General features: G+C 47.0%; 1 protein-coding gene across 1 annotated transcript in view; it reads left to right on the top strand.

The window, feature by feature from the left end:
• LOC140402230 (zinc finger protein 541-like) overlaps window positions 1-20,978 on the top strand; it is a 78,801-nt gene that overhangs the window by 38,070 nt on the left and 19,753 nt on the right. The window contains exons 5-8 of the mRNA XM_072489858.1: window positions 10,602-10,755; window positions 14,381-14,444; window positions 16,281-16,423; window positions 20,580-20,683. Coding sequence (XP_072345959.1) covers window positions 10,602-10,755; window positions 14,381-14,444; window positions 16,281-16,423; window positions 20,580-20,683 — 465 coding nt within the window. The remainder of the gene's footprint in view (window positions 1-10,601; window positions 10,756-14,380; window positions 14,445-16,280; window positions 16,424-20,579; window positions 20,684-20,978) is intronic.

Raw genomic sequence — 20,978 nt, 5'->3', positions numbered from 1 at the left:
CTGTTTGATCTATTCTGATTGGCTCACTTCCAATCCCTTCCTCTGGTCCCTATTACACAGCATCCTTTTCTCCTGCTTTGGTGGACACACCTCTTCCTGCTTTTCCATGCGGTCTGAAATCCTTTGTCTGTGAACTCACCAGAATTAGACTGGCCTACCTCTACATTACATTAACTAATATCTCTAAAGTAACTATTTTATATCACATTCGTCATCACTGTCCACCCTATCTAACCCCCTGATCATTTTGTCTGCCTCTATTAAGTCTCCTCGTAACCTTCTTCTCTCCAACGAAAACAACCTCAAGTCCATCAGCCTTTCCTCATAAGATTTTCCCTCCATACCAGGCAACATCCTGGTAAATCTCCTCTGCACCCTCTCCAAAGCCTCCACGTCCTTCCGATAATGCGGTGACCAGAACTGTACGCAATACTCCAAATGAGGCCGTACCAGAGTTTTGTACAGCTGCAACGTGACCTCATGACTCCGGAACTCAATCCCTCTACCAATAAAGGCCAACACTCCATAGGCCTTCTTCACAACCCTATCAACCTGGGTGGCAACTTTCAGGGATCTATGTACATGGACACCTAGATCCCTCTGCTCATCCACACTTCCAAGAATTTACCATTAGCCAAATATTCCGCATTCCTGTTATTCCTTCCAAAGTGAATTACCTCACACTTCTCTCCATTAAACTCCATTTGCCACCTCTCAGCCCAGCTCTGCAGCTTATCTATGTCCCTCTGTAACCTGCTACTTCCTTCCACACTGTCGACAACACCACCGACTTTAGTATCGTCTGCAAATTTACTCACCCACCCTTCTGCGCCCTCCTCTAGGTCATTGATAAAAATGACAAACAGCAACGGCCCCAGAACAGATCCTTGTGGTACGCCACTTGTAACTGAACTCCATTCTGAACATTTCCCATCAACCACCACCCTCTGTCTTTCAGCTAGCCAATTTCTGATCCACATCTCTAAATCACCCTCAATCCCCAGCCTCCGTATTTTCTGCAATAGCCTACCGTGGGGAACCTTATCAAACGCTTTACTGAAATCCATATAGACCACATCAACTGCTCTACCCTCGTCTACCTGTTCAGTCACCTTCTCAAAGAACTCGATAAGGTTTGTGAGGCATGACCTACCCTTCACAAAGCCATGCTGATTATCCCTGATCATATTATTCCTATCTAGATGATTATAAATCTTGTCTCTTATAATCCCCTCCAAGACTTTACCCACTTCAGCCGTGAGGCTCACCGGTCTATAGTTGCCGGGGTTGTCTCTACTCCCCTTTTTGAACAAAGGGACCACATTTGCTATCCTCCAGTCCTCTGGCACTATTCCTGTAGCCAATGATGACATAAAAATCAAAGCCAAAGGCCCAGAAATCTCTTCCCTGGCCTCCCAGAGAATCCTAGGATAAATCCCATCAGGTCCCAGGGACTTATCTATTTTCAGCCTGTCCAGAATTGCCAACATCTCTTCCCTACGTACCTCAATGCCATCTATTCTAATAGCCTGGGTCTCAGCATTCTCCTCTACAACATTATCTTTTTCCTGAGTGAATACTGATGAAAAATATTCATTTAGTATCTCGCCTATCTCTTCAGACTCCACACACAACTTCCCATCCCTGTCCTTGACTGGCCCTACTCTTACCGTAGTCATTCGCTTATTCCTGACATACCTATAGAAAGCTTTTGGGTTTTTCTTGATCCTACCTGCCAAATACTTCTCATGCCCCCTCCTTGCTCGTCTTAGCTCTCTCTTTAGATCCTTCCTTGCTACCTTGTAACTATCCATCGCCCCAACTGAAACTTCACACCTCATCTTCACATAGGCCTCCTTTTTCCTCTTAACAAGAGATTCCACTTCTTTGGTAAACCACGGTTCCCTCGCTCTACGCCTTCCTCCCTGCCTGACCGGCACGTACTTATCAAGAACACGCAGTAGCTGTTCCTTGAACAAGCTCCACTTATCCAGTGTGCCCAACACTTGCAGCCTTCTTCTCCAACCCATCCCCCCAAGTCACGTCTAATGGCATCATAATTGCCCTTCCCCCAGCTATAACTCTTGCCATGCGGTGTATACTTATCCCTTTCCATCACTAACGTAAACGTCACCGAATTGTGGTCACTGTCCCCAAAGCGCTCTCCTACCTCCAAATCTAACACCTGGCCTGGTTCATTACCCAAAACCAAATCCAATGTGGCCTGTCAACATATTGTGTCAGGAAACCCTCCTGCACACATTGTACAAAAAACGACCCATCTAATGTACTCGAACTATATCTTTTCCAGTCAATATTTGGAAAGTTAAAGTCTCCCATAATAACTACCCTGTTACTTTTGCTCTTATCCAGGATCATCCTCGCCATCCTTTCCTCTACATCCCTCGAACTATTTGGCGGCCTATAGAAAACTCCCATCAGGGTGACCTCTCCTTTCCTGTTTCTAACCTCAGCCCATACTACCTCGGAAGATGAGTCCCCATCTAGCATCCTCTCCGCCACTGTAATACTGCTCTTGACTAGCAGCGCCACACCTCCCCCTCTTTTGCCTCCTTCTCTGAGCTTACTAAAACACCTAAACCCCGGAACCTGCAACATCCATTCCTGTCCCTGCTCTGTCCATGTCTCCGAAATGGCCACAACATCAAAGTACCAGGTACCAACCCATGCTGCCAGTTCCCCTACCTTATTTCGTATACTCCTGGCATTGAAGTAGACACACTTCAAACCACCTACCTGAACACTGGCCCCCTCCTGCGACGTCAAATCTGTGCTCCTGACCTCTATACTCTCTTTCTCCTGTACCCTAAAACTACAATCCAGGTTCCCATGCCCCTGCTGCATTAGTTTAAACCCCCCCAAAGAGCACTAACAAATCTCCCCCCCAGGATATTTGTGCCCCTCAGGTTCAGATGTAGACCATCCTGTCTGTAGAGGTCCCACCTTCCCCAGAAAGAGCCCCAGTTATCCAGAAATCTGAATCCCTCCCGCCTGCACCATCCCTGTAGCCACGTGTTTAATTGCTCTCTCTCCCTATTCCTCATCTCATTATCACGTGGCACGGGCAATAACCCAGAGATAACAACTCTGTTTGTTCTCGTTCTGAGCTTCCATCCTAGCTCCCTGAAAGTCTGCCTGACATCCTTGTCCCCTTTCCTACCTATGTCGTTAGTGCCAATGTGGACCACGACTTGGGGCTGCTCCCCCTCCCCCTTAAGGACCCGGAAAACACGATCCGAGACATCACGTACCCTTGTACCTGGGAGGCAACATACCAAACGTGAGTCTCTCTCGCTCCCACAAAATCTCCTATCTATGCCCCTGACTATCGAGTCCCCAATTACTAATGCTCTGCTCCTCTCCCCCTTCCCTTCTGAGCAACAGGGACAGACTCTGTGCCAGAGGCCCATACCCCATGGCTTACCCCTGGTAAGTCTCCTCCCCCCCCCCCCCCCCCCCCACCCACAAGTATCCAAAGCGGTATACTTGTTTCTCAGGGGAACGACCGCAGGGGATCCCTGCACTGACTGCTTTTTCCCAGTCCCTCTTACAGTTACCCATCTATCTCCAATCTTTGGTGTAACTAATTCCCTGAAGCTGCTATCTATGACCCCCTCTGCCTCCCGAATGATCCGAAGTTCTTCCAACTCCAGCTCCAGTTCCCTAACTCGGTCTTGGAGGAGCTGGAGATGGCAGCACTTCCTGCAGGTAAAATCAGCAGGGACACTAACGGCATCCCTCACCTCAAACATCCTGCAAGAGGAACATTGCACTCCCTTCCCTGCCATCCCTCTAACTTTCAACCAAGATCTGGCTAACAAATAAAAAAATAATAATATAATATGGTACTTGCCTCACACCACTCATGGTAAACGCGAGATCGAGCACAAGAGAATTGTCTCGATCGTCAAATTGCCCCTTCCCCACAACGTCTCAGCCCTCCGGTCATTTTTAGGACTAGTTGGTTACTGCCGAAACTAAAGCAGCGCCCCTTTCCGAACTTCTCAAGAAGCAGGCACCTTGGGAATGGCTTCCACAGCATACAGATGCCGTGGATGCTTTAAAAAGAGCACTCAGCACAGCCCCCGCTCTACAGGTCCCAGATCCACATTCCCCGTACGCTATAGAGGTAGCAAGCACCGACCGAACCCTTTCGGCCGTGCTCCTCCAGGATCGCCATGACCAGTTACGCCCCATAGCATACGCCTCACGCATGTTAGATCCCGTAGAGCAAGGATTTTCTGCCTGTGAAAGGCACCTGCTCGCAGTTTTTTGGGCAGTGCAATACTTCGAATACATTACAGGACGCAACCCCATCCTCACAGAACACACACCGACACAGCTATTGTTAGACGGCCGACTTAAAGATGGCACAGTCAGCCAAATCCGTGCAGCCCGTTGGACCCTTCTTTTGCAGGGACGGGACAACACGGTAAAGAGAACCAAAACCCACACCTTCCTTGCCGATAATCTGCAGTATGAAGGCACCCCTCACGAATGTGAAATCATCACCACTAAACACAACACAGGCTCATTTATTCCCAAAACACTCCCCAGGAAAACAGGTTGTACACCCCAGAGACCCCAGCCCACAGAGACGTGCGCACCTCTAAGGATTTATGTGGATGGCTCACCACAGTGTTAAATGGAAAGAGAATTACCGGTTGCGGGATATATGTAGAGGACGTGCAGGGACGCGCCCTAGATGAAATTTCCTTGAAGTTGCCAGGACACTTAGTCTCGCAGGCAGCAGAGCTGGCAGCGATTGCATATATTGTAGACCACCCAGACTCGTTCCCGAACCCAGCAGACATCTATTCAGACAGCTTGTATGTCTGCAATAGTTTGACAGAGTTCCTACCACTCTGGGAAACAAGAGGATTTGTTTCCGCGGACGGTAAACCCCTACCCTCAGCCCCATTACTCCGCCATATCTTAGAGACAGCGAAGGATACGAAATACGGCATAATTAAGGTTCGCAGTCATCACCGTTCTTCCCCTCCCCAATGTAACTTTAAAGCAGACGCCCTAGCGAAGACGGGCTCCAGGCATGGTTATTTCTGGAATCCCCCCGAAAGCACCCCAGTACACGCAGTTCAGGTCTCACAGACCAACATTCAGGATTTAGGGAAGGCCCAGAAAGAAGACGAGAAACTCAGGGAAGTTTTAAAGGGAACCTTCCCAGCCCCGTACGACAAGTTTTAAAAACGCAATCACCACACATGACGGTGTGCTTTTAAAGGATGGCATTTATATAGACCCCAGCCAGGACAGGAACCAGATAATTTGTCAGTTCCATGACAATCATGGACACCCAAGGAATTGAACCCACCCTAGCCCACCTCAGACCGCTTTGCTGGTGGCCTGATTTAAAAATTGATGTCACACACTACGTAGAGATTTGTTTAATCTGCGCCCAGAACAATCGGACAGATATGCTAAAAAGGCTCAACTTAGCCATACCCGCCCCGTTAATGAACCCTGGGCAATTCTCCAGATAGATTATATAGGACCCCTACCCCGTGCAGAAATGGTTACAAGTATGTGTTGGTGATCATAGACACCTTCACAAAATGGGTGGAAGCATTTCCGTCAAGAACTAATACGGCCAAGACGACGGCGAAAATATTAACACACCACATCTTTAAAAGATGGGGCCTCCCACGCAGTATAGAGTCCGACCAAGGCTCCCATTTCCCCGGACGTGTAATGATAAACGTCCTCCCGATTTTCAGAATCAGACAGAAGTTCCATATTGCATACCACCCCCAGTCAAGTGGCATTGTAGAACGAATGAATAGGACATTGAAAGCCACCCTCAGGAAAATTGTTCAGCAAAATAATAGCACATGGGATTCAGTACTCCCATTTGCTTTGATGTTTTAAAGAAACACAGTATCTACATCCACAGGTTTCACCCCCCACACCCTCATGACCGGACGCCCCATGAAAGGCACTGAGTATTTACTAGGACTGGATTTGGCCAGTCCCGCAGTTACAGCCCTCACACATGAAAACAATGTCACACAACTAGTACAGAACAAAAAGGCAGCCCAACTCGCCACAGCAGTGAGACTTGGAAGCAGGAAGAAACAGAGCAAGGCCTGTTTCGACAAAACAGTACGTGCCACTGAGTTTACAGTAGGGCAACAAGTTCTGCTTTCCCTTTCCAACCACAGTTCATTCCTCTCCCCAAAACTTTCCGGTCCGTACTCCATTTCGGACAAAGTCAGCCCCTCAGTATACAAAATAACATCCCAATGGTAAGTCTGCGTGGTTTCATATAAACCAGCTCAAGGCTTACGGCTCACCGAATAACCACACACACCACATCCTGCTCGCAGCAGCAGACGATCACGCCCCGCCCACAGATGACGTATTCCTACTCTCCCCCAACCACTCTTGCCCGTCCTCAGACACGACTTCAACACCGCCCCCAGAGGCACGTCTCCGCCTCTCCCTTCCCTCAACCAGCAGCGACAGTGATAGCGATCAAGATGACGATAGCCACAGCACACCACGTTATGCCTACACCCCTGCACCAGGCCCCACTCCCACTTAATCTGACCATGATTCCACCGACCCATTTAAAATCACTTATATCAAAGCCCCTGACCCAGACCCACCGTCCGACGATTACAGATTGAAGCATAGTAGCTCCAACCTCGACACACGATTCTGGCACCGAGACAATTCGTTCAGGCTCATCCGGAATGATGAGATGGACCCCAATTCGCCCCAAGCAGCTTTAGCACCGTTACTGCAGACAAGAGTTTGGCAGCCGGGAGAAGATGATGACTTAGAGTCTGACTCCCACCAAACCAATCCCTTTGCGACCCTGTTCGCTATTGAGCAGTGAGGTGTCCAGATGATGGAGAAAAAAGGAAGCGATGGAGAGATACGGTGTCCTTTCTGATGGAACCTGCACCATGTTTGTTGAATGTTTGTTCGTTAGTGTTACCGTTAAGTGTTGTGTGTAAACTCGGAAAGTTTTTTCACGGCCCCACGTCACCACCCCCCCTCTGACGGCCAATGGCTGTTAGAGGAACTAGTTTGTCGACAGAACCTTGTTAAAGGTACAAGTTTGGCCCAGGCAATAGTTCAGAGGAACTAGTCTGTCGACAGAACCCGACTCATAGGTGCTCTCCTAATTCGAGAGGCAGCCCCCACGACGACCACATTCTTACCCGTTCTTGCCGGTTGCTCAGGCAGTGGAGAAACGGCATTGGTCCACGCCCTGCCTGAGGACCCCCCCCTCTGGTCAGCTACGCTCGGGTAGAGCACATACAGCATCGATCACCGTCCTACCGGGGATTCCACCCATTTCTTAACTGCACCCATTTTGGCTCGTTAAGTTCAAAATTCTTTTGTTTGGTTTTGGCAACCCTTAGGTTGCTTCCCTATGCTATTTACATCCTCAAACACTGGGATGGTAAATCGCACAGGCTGCGAGACGGCTCGCAGTACGGCAGTATTTTCTTAGATGTCTTGTCTAAATATTCGGGGTTTTTTTTTAAATGAGGGAGTCACAGATGGTGACCAATTATAAAGGGAAATTGGCAGTAAAGGACAGACAGACATACGAGATCTTAAGCAAGACAATAACAGAAATTATGCTTGTGTTCACAGAACTCGGAAACCCGGGAACCCCAGAGGAAGACAAAGAAGTCCGACAAAGATGAAGACAGCCTTCGTGTTCACATGGATCTTAGCGGGATCCCTTCAGTTGCGTGCGGATGCTACCCCCCCTGACCCCTACCATACAAACCGTAAATGACTCTCACCCCTGTAATGCACGGAACCCCGAGATAACTAGCCCAGCGACAGCTAGCAATACCCCGACCTTGTGTGATACGTTTATCACCTGGTACTCACTCTCATATGTAGTTGAAGCACTCTTAGTGCTGACGATACTTTGCAGTGTCGTGCAAACGTTTAGAGTTAGGAAATGGGGAAACAGAGCATACCGCTCTCACACCCCCGTATACAGATTTAGGTCCCCCATTTTCGGATTTCACCAGACCCCCGAACCCATTGGGACGGATTAAAGAGCATACATTTTGTTTAATGTATTCTATGGAATAAAGAGATGTAAACCTCTGTGTCTGACTGCCAGGCCAGAGAAATCTGTGTGCTGCTATTTTGTACAGTTTAAGATGTATGGATTATTTTTGGATTGTTTGTATTTTTGGATCGTTTATATGAGGGTAGTTTATTGAGAATAGTTAGAGCTTCCAGTTTTTTTTTCTGTAATGCATGTATTAATGTCATAGCGTCCCGTAGAATATTTTGATAATGTACTTAAAATGGTTCAGGTAAAATTGTGTTGCATAGGATAGGACAGTGTAGAGCCTAAGCATGGGTGCCCCGGGTATCAGAGGATGAAGACGCCATAGTAATGTGATCCTTCACACTTCGCGTTGAGGATCACAAGGAGGGAGTGTAGCCATCTGGGATGGCCACGTCCCGATTACAAAGTGGACACTTGCAAAGACTGCAGAGAAAATTAGACAATGCTAAGAAACAAGCGGGTGCAAGCCCTGTCTGTTGATTAGAATCATCATAGAATTTACAGTGCAGAAGGAGGCCATTCGGCCCATCGAGTCCGCACCGGCTCTTGGTAAGAGCACCCCACCCAAGATCAACACCTCCACCCTATCCCCATAACCCAGTAACCCCACCCAACACCAAGGGCAATTTTGGACACTATGGGCAATTTAGCATGGCCAATCCACCTAAGCCGCAAATCTTTGGACTGTGGGAGGAAACCGGAGCACCCGGAGGAAACCCACGCACACACGGGGAGGATGTGCAGACTCCGCACAGACAGTGACCCAAGCCGGAATCGAACCTGGGACTCTGGAGCTGTGAAGCATTTGTGCTATCCACAATGCTACCGTGCTGCCCCGATTAGAACCTTGAACGCTCAGACAGGACGGAAACTACCAAATGATTTACATACTAATGAGCCATCTCCGGGGACAAAAGGGAAACATTTAGATACACAATGTTAGGACAGACTCCCCGGCGCCAGAAGAAGCTAAGACAAAGCTGACTGACCGTCACCAGGACACGCCCAGCGTTCAGGGAACCACCCCTCTATTGGAGGAAAATCGATACCAATGATAGGGAAAGACCCAATTAGTTGAGGCCAAGTTCAAGGCCTGCCCAAAAGAGCGCGACGCCCCTTTGGGTATAAAAGGTATCCCCCAAGGGAGAACGCCCTCCTTTGGCTTTGGCTCTCAGCGAAGAGAGAGACCTGCCTAGCAGCTACAGCAGACCAAGTAAGTTCCAAGTCAACGCACGCTACGAGATAGACGCTCCTAGTTGCTACCCTGTAAACAGCTCAACCCAGCAGCCTCAGAACCGAGCAACGGCCATTGTTCCTCTGAGTGTGTGCCCGAAGCTAAGTATAGGCCTTAGTAATAGTGGTAGTTTAGTTTTGTAGAGTTTATGCATGAGTAGATTTGACTGTAAATAAATGAGCAATGCTTTTGAACTTACTTACTGGTGTATCCAGTCATTGATCAGTATTCGGTTCTGAACCTTGTGGCGGTGTCGAAAGATACCTGGCGACTCTTGAGCAAACGTTATTAAATAGAGCCAAATTAAGAACCAACCAAAAGTTAGCAACAGTTCCAATAAACAACATTCGATTTGCCTTCCAAATCACGTGATGTACTTGCATCCTAATTTTGTATGATTCACGTAGAAGGACACTCCGGCCCCCGTACCTCAAGACTTCTGCAATCTCGCTCCATAGATAAATTAGGGTTTATGGTGGCATAGTGCTTATGTTATTAAACTGGTAACCCAGGGGCGGCACGTAGCGCAGTGGTTATCACTGGGACTACGGCGCCGAGGTCGCAGGTTCGAATCCCGGCCCTGGGTCACTGTCTGTGTGGAGTTTGCACATTCTCCCCGCGTTTGCGTGGGCTTCGCCCCCACATCCCAAAGATGTGCAGGGTAGGTGGATTGGCCATGCTAAATTGCCCCTTGGAAAAAAAAAATAATTGGCTACTCTAAATTTTTTTTTAAAAATTATTAAAATGGTAATCCAAGACCTGAGCTAACCTTGAATTCATGAAACACGAGTTCAAATTCAACCATGGCAACTGGGAAATATAAATTAAAAATCTGGAATAAGAAGCTAGTATCAGTAATGGTGACTATTTATCTGCTGGATTATAATTTAAAAAATAACACATTTGGATCACTAATATCCTTTAGGAAAGAAAGCTGCTGTCTTTACAGAGCTGGCCTATGTTTGACACAGGCACAGCAATGCCTTCTGAAATAGCCTTGTTTCATCAAATCTGCACAAAGAAATCACTGAAGTATGGTAGCGGTTCATAAAGGCAGCTCACCAGCACCATCCAAGAACAAATAGGGGTGGGCTGTAAGTGCTGTCTTTGACAGTGGTGCCCACATCCTGTGAATGAATATTTAAAAGAAAATTACTTGCATATATGAGTCTGTATTATATACAGAGAGGAAGGATGATATCATTAGGTTTTCTTGTATCAACAGGCTATTTCCAAGCAATCTGACAAAATATTATTTTGTAATTCTAACTTTAGGTGACTGACAATGGAATTGAGAAAATGGAGCATGGCGGATTGTTCTTTCAATATCTGGAGGATAAACTCAGTGCTCTTCTGCTCAAGAAGCCACTGGAGGAAAGTGTGGCGATGCCTCTAGTGATCCCGGTCTCTGTACCAGTGAAATCTGCGGGTTCGAAGAAAGATGGCAAACCCAGGAAATCAGAGAATTCACCAAGGAAGTCTGTCACAACAAGGCTGACTGATTTAATAGTGTCCTCAAATGACAGCTCTGCCCAGGTGAGAATGGTCTTGTAAAGTCTTAACTGGTACAGTGTAGCCGTCATACAAATGGACTTGAGTGCCAATCCCTGCAGCACGTGACTGGAGTGAAAACGGAAGTGGCTGGAAACGAGCGGCAAGTCATCATCAGAAATAGGACGATGTTTCCAGCGGGAATCTTTCATTAGAGCCAATGAGGGAAGTTCTGCTTTGGTTTCAGATTCCCAACATTTGTGGCTTTTCTTCTGAGTTACTTGGGACTGGACCTATTGCCGTGTATGTGAACAGGTCTTTCATTCACTTTAATAGTCGCAATCTCTGTTTTTCTTATGAGCCAACAAATTATGCTGTGAGGGATTAATATTTGTTTGGGGCCATCACACAGTAAAAGACAGGACCTCCTAACAGTGTAGCACTTCCTCAATGTTTCACTAAAATATATATTACTTAAGAGATTTATATTTAGAAATGTTTGTTACTTTTGAGATTTATATGTTGTAGGTCACTGAAACTGGCAAACAAGCAAACATAAATTGCAGAGGCCACTCCAAAAAGCAACGAAGGAAGCGATCTCGTCCAGAGCCGCTGTTTATCCCATCTCCAGCATCAAATCAGACTGGGGTGCTGCCAGGGATGGTGCTGTACCAGAGTCATATGCGTTCCCCTGTTTGCTTAGCTGATCACCTTCTGGAGAAAAGCTTTCAACCTCCGCCATACACGCCTCCTCCGATGTTAAGTCCAATTCGCCATGGCTCAGGGCTTTACTTTAACAGAATCTGTTCTTTGCCAGGGAGCAAGACACCACACACAACATACACTCCTAAAGGAATCCTGGGCAGTGTTGTAGGTAAATTATTTTCCAATGCTTTACCAATTTTGTCTTTCAAGAAGGTTTTGCTGGTGTCTACTCCTTAAGGTTTTTGTAAAAACATAATCATTACAATTTTAATATAGTTGAAGATCCATGTTAAAAGATTTGACAACCATGTTAAAACAAGGTATAACGGAATTTTATTTGAACGTGTTCACTATCCTTTAAAGGAAGTTAAATAACTGGGTGGTTGTTCCTGAAGTCTCAAGATATTCTGTAAAGCTAACGGTAGTTCAAAACAATACCATTGCAAATTTACACTTTAAAAGTGCATTTTAGAAATGTGTGAGCGATTTCAGTATTGGGGAACACTTAAGGTATCCACTGTCAGAGTTAAGCATTTCAGGTTAGATTTGGCACGGGTAAAATAAAGGGTATAAGTGCCATCTATTTTGCCTCCCAATTCCTACTGAGCTTGGACTAATGTAAAACTGTCACAGTCAACATTAAATTGGCTGTTTCTCTCCAAGAGGCTATACAATGGCAGGTGTGGGTAATTAAGTAGTATTGCACTGATAGCGGTTGCAGATGGGGGTATCTAATGTGATGCGTTTTTGGGGACAAGTGAAGGGAATTTTGCCTTGCATCCAGACTAATAACTCTGATCTCCGGGAGGTTGATTCTGATGCAGGGTGGCCAAAATGAGAATGTCTTCCATGCACCAATGCTAATATCTTGTCAACTAGGAAAACAGATGTTGTGGCGAGTCCGCGGAGCTTCCACAATGACAGGCCCTGGCTGTGGAAGTCCAGTCCCCATTTCCGGCATGTAATTTTTGTGGTGGGGCAAAGGTTCACACATGAGAGAAAGGGCTATTTGAGCTTTGTGCTCCATTCAAAAGACCCCATTATCGCTGCTGTAAGGTATTTAACCCATGGTGTGTGATTCACAAATTTATGGCGTATATGTAAAGGTTGTTGAAGGATGGATAAGATCAATATAACTCTCATGTTGTTTCTCTTCCTGCACCTAGTGGTGCACAAGGCAGACTTTCATCTGTTTCCACAGCTGCTTTTTCCTGGAACAGGTCGCTAGTCTGTCATCCAAGCTTGATGGGTACGACTCTGCATTAAAATGGCTGACCAGGAGCCTCTCCCACTCTAACCACCTGCCATTGGCCTCTATTGAAAGGATCTTATAGGTTGATACTCAACCTGCTGATCGCGTTATGAGTGCACCGTCCTTGGCCATCAAATCCTAGGGTGGGTCTTGAACCCAAAGCTGATGGCTCAGACAGGAATGCCACCATTGCACTACAAGACCTCCATACTGTCATGGTGCAAAGTTTTTTAAAATAAATTTAGAGTACCCAATTATTTTTGTCCAATTAAGGGGCTATTTAGCGTGGCCAATCCACCTAACCTGCATATCTTTGGGTTGTGGAGGTGAAACCCACGCAAACATGGGGAGAATGTGCAAACTCCACGCGGACAGTGACTCAGGGCTGGGATCGAACATAGGACTTTGGCGCTGTGAGGCAGCAGTGCTAACTGCTGTGCTGCCATGCTGCCCATGCTGCGAAGTTATTTGAATACCCAGCCCTTTAAATGAAAAAAAAAGAACAAGCTGCAGGTATCAGGGAGAGTTTAAACAAATAGCTCTTCTCGCAGTTTCAATAGCTGTTGGCTGACATTTCTCTCAGGACTCTTGTTTAACTTATAAAAGTTGGGGCAGCACGGTGGCGCAGTGGTTAGCACTGCTGTCTCATGGCACCAGGGACCCGGGTTTGATCCCGGCCCCGGGTCACTGTCCGTGTGGAGTTTGCACATTCTCCCCGTGTCTGCGTGGGCCTCACCCTCACAACCTAAAAAGATGTGCAGGGTAGGTGGATTGTCCCTTAATTTGGAAAAAAAATTGGGTACTCCAAATTTTTTTTAAAAACTTATAAAAGCTCCAATTCTCTCAGCAGCGAGTCCTGAGCTCACAATTTGACTGACAGGTTAAAGAGGCAATTAAAAGATTAACTGTCTTTGACATTGGGTAAATAATTTATTTTGAGAAGCGATAAAGCACGTAAATTTAAAAAACAAGTTTGGGCTTTCATGATTAAGATTTGTTTTACTATCAAGTCTCCATATTACATTATAAGAGCTTTATTTAATCTCTACATGGCTCTTGGGTCTGCCCAGAATGCAGATTGGGTGAGTTGGTTTGGACTATAAGGGACCATGCCTGTGGAATGCCTGAGGTAGTATGGGGGTATAAGGGGCCAAGGGGGTGGGTGAGAGGTATGAGGTAGCAAGGGGTATAAAGAGCCATTGTGTTAGGTATGATCATGAGTTGGCATGGGGATATAAAGGATCTTGAGGGGGTGCAGGGTGGGAGGGTGAGGGCTAGAGTGCCTAAAATCCTACCAAGTCCCAGGGAACTGAGGCCAACCTAACCTGCTGCAGTGGCATTTGCCTGCTCCTGTGGCCGTCTGCTTCCCTCCCTGGTCAGCGACTCTATCCCGCACCTGCCCCGAGTGAAGATTGGGGGCCTTTCTTTCTTGGCCGGTGGGGAAAGCTGGGAAATTTCCCATTCAAGCTTCTCCCCTCAGTAGCAAAATTTCAGGCCCATGACCTCAAACACATTGAATATCAGCCATGAGTGTGTACTGCCCTGATACATTTTTGTGTAGGGCTTAAGTTTCGTTTGATTCTTCATATCATTCTGACCTTTCCAGATGGTGTCGATGGAATTTATGGCATCTCCGTGGTTAAAGATGACTCCATAGTCACCATAGAACCGTAAGTTATTTCAATTTCAGTCCACTTTATCAGCAACAATTATCCAGAAGATAAAGTTATCGCCCTTGTTTTAATTTGTACCTATGGTGTGTGGACATTTTTTGCATTATGTGAGACTAATATCAACATTAGTAGAAACAATGTAAATCATTGGCCTGCAGCAAAACGGGTTCCAACTTCCTTCTGCTGATTATAGTAAGTGCTTGTTTGATATTCTCCCACTCACCCTCCAGCTGAGTAGATCGCTAATGTGCACTATGCTAGTATACACACCCAATTAACAAATTATTTTAAATAAAATTAAAACATAAAATGCTGGAAAAACACAGCAGGTGTGGCAGCATCTGTGGAGAGAGAAACGGAGTTAACGTTTCGAGTCCTTATCACTCTGCTTCAGAGCAAATTTTCTTCATTTATGGGATATGGGCATCGCTGGGGGGGGTCAGCATTTATTGTTCATCCCCAGTTGCCGTTGAGAAGGTGCTGCCATGTCATCAGACAAGGACTTCAATGATGCAATTTAAAAATTAGATCCAGGCCTTCCAGGAGTGGAATTAGGAAATACTTCTAAAGACCGAGTTTGGCGTGCTCTTGCACAAACAGCAACTGCTGCAAGGTCTATTGTTTATTTTATATCTGGGATTGCTAGATTTGTGCTTAATCAAAGGTATTAAAGGATATGGGGCAAAGATAGGTTGCAGGCTAGCCATGAATAGCAAAAGAGGCTTGAGGGACTAATTGGCCTCTTGTCCCGGGAACGATTAGGTGACTTGCAAGTCTATTTCAGAGTGTTGTTATGGGCCAGGGTTTAGATAACCCCAAAGTGTATCGTGCAGTTCACCTGACCCACAACTTTTACTAGATTGTGGTATGGGGAGCACACGGCCCACTCTACAGGTGTGGTACAACAGAAATGGAAAAGTATTTTTTAAAGCAAAACAATGTTTATTCTGTGAACTCAAGTTAACCTTTTTAAAACATACAGTGAACATCTTGGCAACCATTAATTCAAATACAACCCCCAAAGACTACAACACTTAAGTAATCCTTTAAGCTTTCCTTTTAACATCCATAAGACTTAAAAAAAAGACATTTTAACAGAAGCACGTCAGGTTAAAGTCACTACTGAGAGCAGTTAATAGTTTTAAATCACCAAAGGATCAATTTACAGTTTTTAGATTACAGAGCGAGAGACTAATACCCCTTCTGGCTGTGACTGCAGCTATCCAGCTCTGAAAACGAAACTAAAACACACCCGGCAGCACACAGCCTAAAACGAAAGTAGAAAGCTGACAGACAGCCCAGCTCCACCCACTCTGACATCACTGCAGTAATAAACACCCATTTCTTAAAGGTACTCTCACTACAGATATTTATATACACACCCATTTATAAACGCCCATTTCTTAAAGGTACTCTCACTACAGATATTTATATACACACCCATTTATAAACACCCATTTCTTAAAGGTACTCTCACATGACGGTGTCAACCACAGATTTATTAACTGAATTTAAATTCCTCAATAGTTGTGGAGCGACTTGATCTTGGTTTACCTGATCACTTATCCAGGCCTCTCAATTATTAAGCTGATAACACAGCCACAATGCTACCATACCCCTTAACGAATGATGGAGGGAAACAAAACACTGGCTTCCTAAGCTCAGTAACATGTCCTGAGAATTCTTCTTTCCTTTGGTGTCTCCTCACAGGCTAGCCATTTGAGATTAGGACCTTTGCATGTGAAGGATTGAATTCTCCGTTCTCAGAAAATGGGCACTTCAATCTCCTGTGTTCCTGTCTATTTATCATAACGCATGTGTAACTTGCTTTAGGCACATTAACATTGGGTCACGGTTCCAGGCAGAGATTCCATTACTGCAAGACAAGTCGTTGGTGGATGATCGTGTTCACCAAGCAGACCTAGTGTGGAAACCATGGGATGACATTGAAACCAACAAAGTCACTCAGGCGAGAGGTGTGTTCATTTACCAGGATTATTATTTTGAAAAAATGATTGTCTCAATTGGCACGAATGAGAGACAAATGATTTAGATTTAATCGCTATTACAGAGACATGGTTACAAGGTGATCAGAAGTGGGAAATAAGTATTCCCGGGCAAGCAATATTTAGGAAAGACAGGCAGAATGATAAAGGTAGAGGAGTAGCCCTGATAGTAAAACGTGATACCGGCATTAATGAGAAAGGACCATGAAGTAGAATCAGTATGGATTGAAATTAGGAATACCACGAGTCAGAAAACACTGGTGGGAGTAGTGTATAGGCCCACTAACAGTAGTTATACTGTTGGGCAGAACATTAAAGAAGAAATTATTGGAGCTTGGGGAAAAATGTAATAATTGTGGGGACTTTAATCGTCATTTAGATTGGGACATGAAATTGGCAAGAGTCACAGGATCATAAAATCCCTACAGTGCAGAAAGAGGCCATTTGGCCCATTAAGTCTGCACCAACCCTCCGAAAGAGACCCTCACCGAGGCTGATTTTCTCCCACCCCCCTCCCGATCCCGTAATCCCACCTAACCTTTGGACGCTAAGGGCAATTTAGCACGGCCAATCCACCTAACCTGTACATTTTTGGACTGAGATGAAGAGAAATTTCATCACTGAAAGGGTTGTGAATCTTTGGAATTCTCTATCCCGGAAGGTTGTGGGTGCTCCATTGTTGAATACATTTAAGGCTGTGGGATGGAAAGATTTTTGTTTTTTGGTATCTCGGGGAATTAAGGGATACGGGATTTAACAAAAAACCCCACTATCGAACAGGATTCTGTTGGTTTTTTTCCCTGCCGATGACCTACTCAGTCGCATTTCCTGCACTCAACACCCCCGGACCCTCCCAAAGCCCCAACTCACCTGTTGGGGGTCCTCGAACCCCCCTGCACCCTACCTGATATGGGCCGGGCACTTCTGGGCCTGGATCCCTAGCATGGGCAAAATGCCATTGGGGCACCTTAGCAGTGCCAGCCTGGCAGTGCCACGGTGCCCAGGTGGTATCAGCAGCTCCAAGCTACCACCCTGTCCAGAGGCCAACCATCCAGGGCCTCTGATCGCCTGGGAGATCCTCCCAAGTGCCGTTCCGGCTAGTCCCCGTCGTGGAGACCAGTGCTAAAAGGCACCCGGCTGGGACCTCCTCGGCAAGGCTGATAGATCCCGAGGACTGGTTAGTTCTGGTGTAGGCATAATTAAATGAGCAGTTAAGCTCACTTAGGGTGGGGTGGGATCCAGATCGTGACGTCTCGTGAGATATCGTTAGATGTCACGGAGCGTCCCTGGCGGGTAGGGTGCAGTCGGTGAAAATGACGGTGCTCCCGAGGTTCTTTTTTGTATTCCTGTGCTTCCCCATCCTGATCCCTAAGGCCTTTTTTAAGCGGGTCAGCAGGAGCATCATGGGATTTGTGTGGGCGAAAAAGACCCCGAGGGTGAGAAGGGTATTTCTGGAGCGGAGTAGGGACTGAGGAGGGTTAGCGTTACCTAATCTGTGGGTATTACTGGGCTGCCAATGTGGCGATGATACGCAAGTGGGTAATGGAGGGGGAGGGGACGGCGTGGAAGAGGCTGGAGATGGCATCCTGTGTGGGCACGAGTCTGGGCGCGCTGGTGACCGCACCGCTCCCGCCGACTAGGTACACCATGAGTCCGGTGGTCCCCGATCCGGGAGAACCATCGGTTCGTCCCGGGGAGAATGGTTGGAGGGTTCCTAAGCTGGCACAGGGCAGGTATTAGAAGGATGAGGGACCTGTTTTTAGATGGGACGTTTACGAGCCTTGGGGCGCTGGAGGAAAATTTTGGCCCCCCCCCCCCCCCCCCCCGGAAATGCCTTCAGGTACATGCAGGTAAGGGCGTTTGTAAGACGGCAGGTGAGGGAGTTCCCGCTGCTTCCAGCATGCAGGATCCAGGATAGGATGCTCTTGGGGGTGTGGGTTGGAGAGGGCAGGGTCTTGGCGATCTACCAGGAGATGCAGGAGGAGGAGGAGACCTCGGTGGAGGAGCTAAAGGGTAAATGGGAGGAGGAGTTTGGGGAGGAGATAGACGAGGGTGCATGGGCGGACGCCCTGGGTAGGGTTAATTCTTCCTCCTCTTGCGCCAGGCATAGCCTGATACAATTTAAGGTTCTTCACAGAGCGCATATGACAGGGGCGAGGCTGAGCAGGTTCTTTGGGGTGGAAGACAGGTGTGGGAGGTGCTCGGAGCCCAGCAAATCACACCCACATGTTCTGGGCGTGCCCGGCGCTGGATGGGTTCTGGAGGGGTATTGCGAGGACGGTGTCTAAGGTGGTGAACACCCGGGTTAAGCCGAGCTGGGGGTTAGCACTATTTGGGGTATTGGACGAGCCGGGAGTGCAGAAGGTGAAAGAGGCCGGTATTCTGGTCTTTGCGTCCCTGGTAGCCCGGCGGAGGATTCTGCTACAGTGGAAAGATGCGAGGCCCCCAAGCGTGGAAGCCTGGATTAGCGACATGGCAGATTTCATTAAATTGGAGAGGGTACAATTTGCCTTGAGAGGGTCTGTGCAAGGGTTCTTCAGGCGGTGGCAACCGTTCCTAGACTTTCTAGCGGAACGTTAGGAGGTGGTCAGCAGCAGCAGCAACCCGGGAGGGGGGGGGGGGGGTTACTTTGTGTTTTCTACTGTGTTTATTATTGCTTAATGGGGGGTTTGTATATTGGGGGAATTCGTGATGTAGTTGTAAGATGTTTATTTATGTGTTCTTTGTTTTTCTTTTTTCTGTAAGAAGTCTTACAACACCAGGTCAAAGTCCGGTATACACCAGGTATACCTCTTCATTCACCTGAGAAAGGAGCAGTGCTCCGAAAGCTAGTGTTTGAAACAAACCTGTTGGACTTTAACCTGGTATTGTAAGACTTCTTACTGTGCTCACCCCAGTCCAACGCCGGCATCTCCACATAATTTATTTTTCCTGTAAGGGGGGGGGGGGTTTATTGAAAATATGTAAAAATGTGAATAAAAATGTTTCTTAAAAAAAAAATGTCATGGAGCATAACGACCGTCGGGAATCCCGGAAGAGGCTTCTTGCGGGATTTACCAGTGTGTCCTGTCCCGATTCCGGTGGTACACAGATGGTAAATCGTGTCCTATATTTTACCTGGCTGGCTGAGGACTGGAAATGTTGGGCTGGATTCTCCAATCACCGACGCCAAAATCACATTTGGCGATCGGCGGGAGAATCCCCAACTACGGCGGAATTGGGGGGCGTCGTTCTTGTGATGCTCTGCTCCCTCAAAAACGGCGTACTCTGGGAATGCGCCCCACGTCATATGGACGGCCTCAGGACGTTACCTGAGGCCCTCCCCCGATGCTGTGTCCCCGATGGGCCGACTTCCCAACTGCGTCGCTAGTGGGTGCTCACACTGTTCGGGGACCTTGCGTGGTGGCTGCGGGTTGTGTTCAGCGCCGCCACAGTCGGGTGGGGGCGGGGGGGAGCCGTTCCACTGGCAGGGGGGCTTCAGGTGCCGGGGGACTGGTGGGGAGTGGTCCGGAGGTGGCAAGGCTGGCCACGGTGGAAGCAACCTGCACTTCAAACTTCCGGTCGACACAGCAGTTCGACAGTTAAAAAATATCAAAGATTCTTTTTAGTGTTTCCTGATGTATATATTTTATTCAATTTTATTTGCATGCGCGGCCATGGACCCGGCCATTCTCCGGCCGTATCCGCAGGTAAAGCCGGGGGCTTTACGCTGCGCGGCGGCTAGCCCCCCCACCGGACGGAGGATCGGTGCGTGTGCGCCGCCGACATTCTGGTCGTAAGATCAGAGATCCTGTGGACACAGCCGCAGGATCGGAGAATCCAGACCCTTGTTTTTTGGAGGCTTTTAAAACAGAATTAAATTTTCCACGCCTGTTTCTGGATCTTATAAGCTGTTGCATTTTCTTAAAATCATGCCTTGTTTATTGTACTAATTTCCACGGCTAGCCTTGGGAAGAGTCATAAAACCAGTTCTTGCGGCTGGTCATCATTCAGTAATGGACGTATATAGATGTTGGAATTGGCGGCTGGAGTATATCAGAGTTTGGAGAGGGGGGAAACTACAGAACATGCTTCTAAGAAAGTCGTTTCTTACAGTGACTTTCCTTTGTAACTTACTTTTCTGTAGTGACGGACCTGCTCAACTTAGCTTGTTCAAGTGTGCTGCCTGGAGGAGGTACTAATCTGGAATTAGCTCTGCATTGCCTTCACGACACTCGAGGAGACATTTTGGTAACTGGTCTTTTTTTTTGAAAGAGCATAGTGCTTTCACTGAAACTTCACTATTGGAGTTTTGTTGCATTTCCTACTCTATATCATTTATATTCGGCACCATTTATCACTATCCTGCTGACGAGCTATCATGAATAGACAACGAAAATCTGGCAGTTGAACAAAGTGCTGTAAAAAATACTTACAGGCACATTAATAGTATGAGGTCAGTTAAAGTAGAGGTAGGGCAACTCGGAGTTAAAGGAGGTACAAAACAAACATCCGCGAGAGAAAATAAACCTAAGTGTTTTGAGAT

Source organism: Scyliorhinus torazame, chromosome 25, assembly GCF_047496885.1.
Source record: "Scyliorhinus torazame isolate Kashiwa2021f chromosome 25, sScyTor2.1, whole genome shotgun sequence".
Lineage (NCBI taxonomy): Eukaryota > Metazoa > Chordata > Chondrichthyes > Carcharhiniformes > Scyliorhinidae > Scyliorhinus > Scyliorhinus torazame.
Note: the sequence above shows the minus strand (reverse complement) of the source record. Positions and strands in the feature narration are given on the sequence as shown.